At 45.1% G+C, this 2771-nt stretch overlaps 1 protein-coding gene across 1 annotated transcript in view; it reads left to right on the top strand.

Annotated features, from left to right (window-relative positions):
- LOC114630452 (pregnancy-specific glycoprotein 22-like) overlaps positions 1-2771 on the top strand; it is a 41855-nt gene that overhangs the window by 3798 nt on the left and 35286 nt on the right. Inside the window, exons 3-4 of the mRNA XM_028778688.1 lie at positions 716-1075; positions 2344-2703. Coding sequence (XP_028634521.1) covers positions 716-1075; positions 2344-2703 — 720 coding nt within the window. The remainder of the gene's footprint in view (positions 1-715; positions 1076-2343; positions 2704-2771) is intronic.

The raw sequence follows: 2771 nt of genomic DNA, 5'->3' as shown, positions 1-2771 counted from the left end.
CTCTCTCTCTCTCTCTCTCTCTCTCTCTCTCTCTCTCTCTCTCTCTCACACACACACACACACACACACACACACACTCATACACACATACAAACACACACACAGTGTAAAAAATCAAAATTAATGGAAGGATTAAACACTGTATTTCTAAACATCAATTTGTTAAATCCATGAGCATTCATGATCCTGAGACATCACTCATTCATTCAATCATTCATTGGTTCCCCACAGATATCTGATGTGTTTTTTAGGCACCTTTCTGTAAAAAATATAAGATCAATACTGGTTCTCACAATTCTGTGCCCTAGTGGATTGGAAGACAGACAAGTAAAGAAAGCTAGAAGGTGAATGAGGTATTGGGGGAACCATAAAAGGAACAGAAATACAATAAAAACGTCAGAGAATGAAGACATGTCTGCTGGGGAAGAAGTCAGGAGGCAGCACTCCAACAGCCATCTACACAGAGTGTGAGCAGGGATCTGAAGACAGTGAGGAGGGGCCATGTTGACATCCAAGGAGAGGGCACCATAGAGAGGAAATGACAAGAGAGGGGCACAGAGTGCATGTAGGTAATGTGCTGACCTCCACCAAGTAGGGCAGGGAGACCCTCACCCACACACCTCAGCTGAGCAATGGACACAGCTGCTCAGGACACAGGGCGCCATCTTAGTCAATATAAAAGTCCTAATACTGATGGATCTCTCTTCCCTTCCAGCCTCTCTTTACATCTGTGGGCGTCCTTATCAACCTCCACAGGCCACTATTGAATCAGTGCCACCCCGTGTGGCTGAAGGTGGAAGTGTTCTTCTCCTTGTTCACAATCTTCCAAAGGATTTTCGATCACTTTTCTGGTACAGAGGGATGATTGTGTTTAAAAAGGTTGAGATAACCCAACACAGAAGATGGAAGAATTTATTTGAGCTGGGCCCTGCCCACAGTGGTAGAGAAACTGTGTACAGCAATGGATCCCTGCTGCTCCAGAATGTCACTTGGAAAGACACAGGAATCTACACCCTACAAATTCTGAGTATATATTCAAAAATAGATTTAGCACACGTGCACCTTCAGGTGGACAGTAAGTGATTCTCTGTGGTCATTCAGTGCTGGGTGGGGCTATGACACACAGGTCTGTCACTCCCTGCATGTGGCTACCTCCTCTCTGCACTTTTGAGTTGGGGTTTGAGCACTGTGTGCAGGACACACATGTAGGAGAGAAATGTCCGTGGGTCAGACTCTGTCTTCTGACTCCCCCTGTATCTAGGAGGACCTATGTTGCCAGACTGCTCTGTCTGTTGAGGCTCTTGCGGTATACATAAAGAGACTGTGACATTCTCACAGATTGGTGATCACCAGGAAGCTTTGTCCCTAGCTGTCTGTCCCAGGCTTGACTAAAAATGTCTCAGGTTCCATTTTACCAGGACTTGACACTTACTCCTGCTTTGAGTAGACAGTGAACAATGGTTTTTGGCTGTCTATATTGAACTAGCATATGCATTATCACAAAACAGTAGAGTATCATAAACAAGAAAACAAAACAAGACAAAAAACAGAAAAAAATCAAACCAATCCAGGTTTGTTTTTAGACAGAAAGGAGGAGTGCTGCTCACTGTCTGTCTGTCTTCTCACAGTTTGCTCATCCTGATCTTATAGCATATAAGACCATGAGCCTAGGGGTGGAAATGCTCACAGTGGACTGGCCCCTCCTAAATCAATCAGCAGTTTAAAATTTTAAAATTATAATATAATATTATAACATACACTTATATATATATATAATATAATATTATAATATATACTTGCCCACTGGCCATTCTGGAATTTGTGTTTTCAGTTGAGGGTCCCTGTTTTAAATGACTCTGTCTTGTGTCAAGTTGACATAAAGCCAGCCAGGGCTTGCTAAGAAGACTACCCTGCTCTAAGCCCTCATCCAACCCTAGTCCTGGGAGCTGCAGGCAGAGCAGAAAGAACATGTGATATCAGAGGTTGACTTCAGGTACAAAGGAAAATCAGAAAGTGAATTTCCAGGGTGTGTAGAGATCAAGGTCAGAGGGAGGCATCATCTCAAACACCTTGTGCATGAGTGTGTGTGGTGTGCGACTGAGGGCAGTGAGGAGGCAGCCATGGAGACACAGAGAGACGAGAGCTCAACACAAAAGAAACGACAGACTCTGTTGCACTGAGTGAACGGAGGCCATGTTGCTGACTTCCACCAGCTGGGATAGATACACCCACACCTGCTTCCCTAGGCTGAGTGAAGAATCTGTCTCCTCAGGATGCAGGTCACCATCTTTCCACCAAACACAATGATCCCATGTGATGACTTTTCTCCTTTCTCTCTTCTAGCTTCCCTTTTCTCGTGCTGTGACCCTCTCCCCTCTGCCCGACTCACGATCGATTCAGTGCCACCACATGCTGCTGAAGGAGAAAGTGTTCTTCTCCGTGTCCATAATCTTCCAAAACATCTGCAAACCTTTTCCTGGTACAAAGGAATGCATAGCACTCAGGTGTTTAAAATTGCAGAGTATAGCATAGCTACAAAGTCCATCATCAGGGGCCGAGCACACAGCGGAAGAGAGACAGGGTACACCAATGGATCCCTGCTGCTCCAGAATGTCACTGAGGAAGACATGGGCTTGTACACACTAGTAGTCATAGACAGCAATTTCAAAATTGAAACAGCACACGTGCAGGTCAACGTGAACAGTAAGTGGCTCTCTGTGGCTTCCAGCTACTGGTACCCTACTTCATAAGTGGACTGTGTGCAGTGGGCC

The sequence above is a fragment of the Grammomys surdaster genome, unplaced genomic scaffold, assembly GCF_004785775.1.
Source record: "Grammomys surdaster isolate TR1022 unplaced genomic scaffold, NIH_TR_1.0 339, whole genome shotgun sequence".
Lineage (NCBI taxonomy): Eukaryota > Metazoa > Chordata > Mammalia > Rodentia > Muridae > Grammomys > Grammomys surdaster.
The sequence above is the reverse complement of the archived record's forward strand: the minus strand, read 5'-3'. Positions and strand labels throughout refer to the sequence as shown.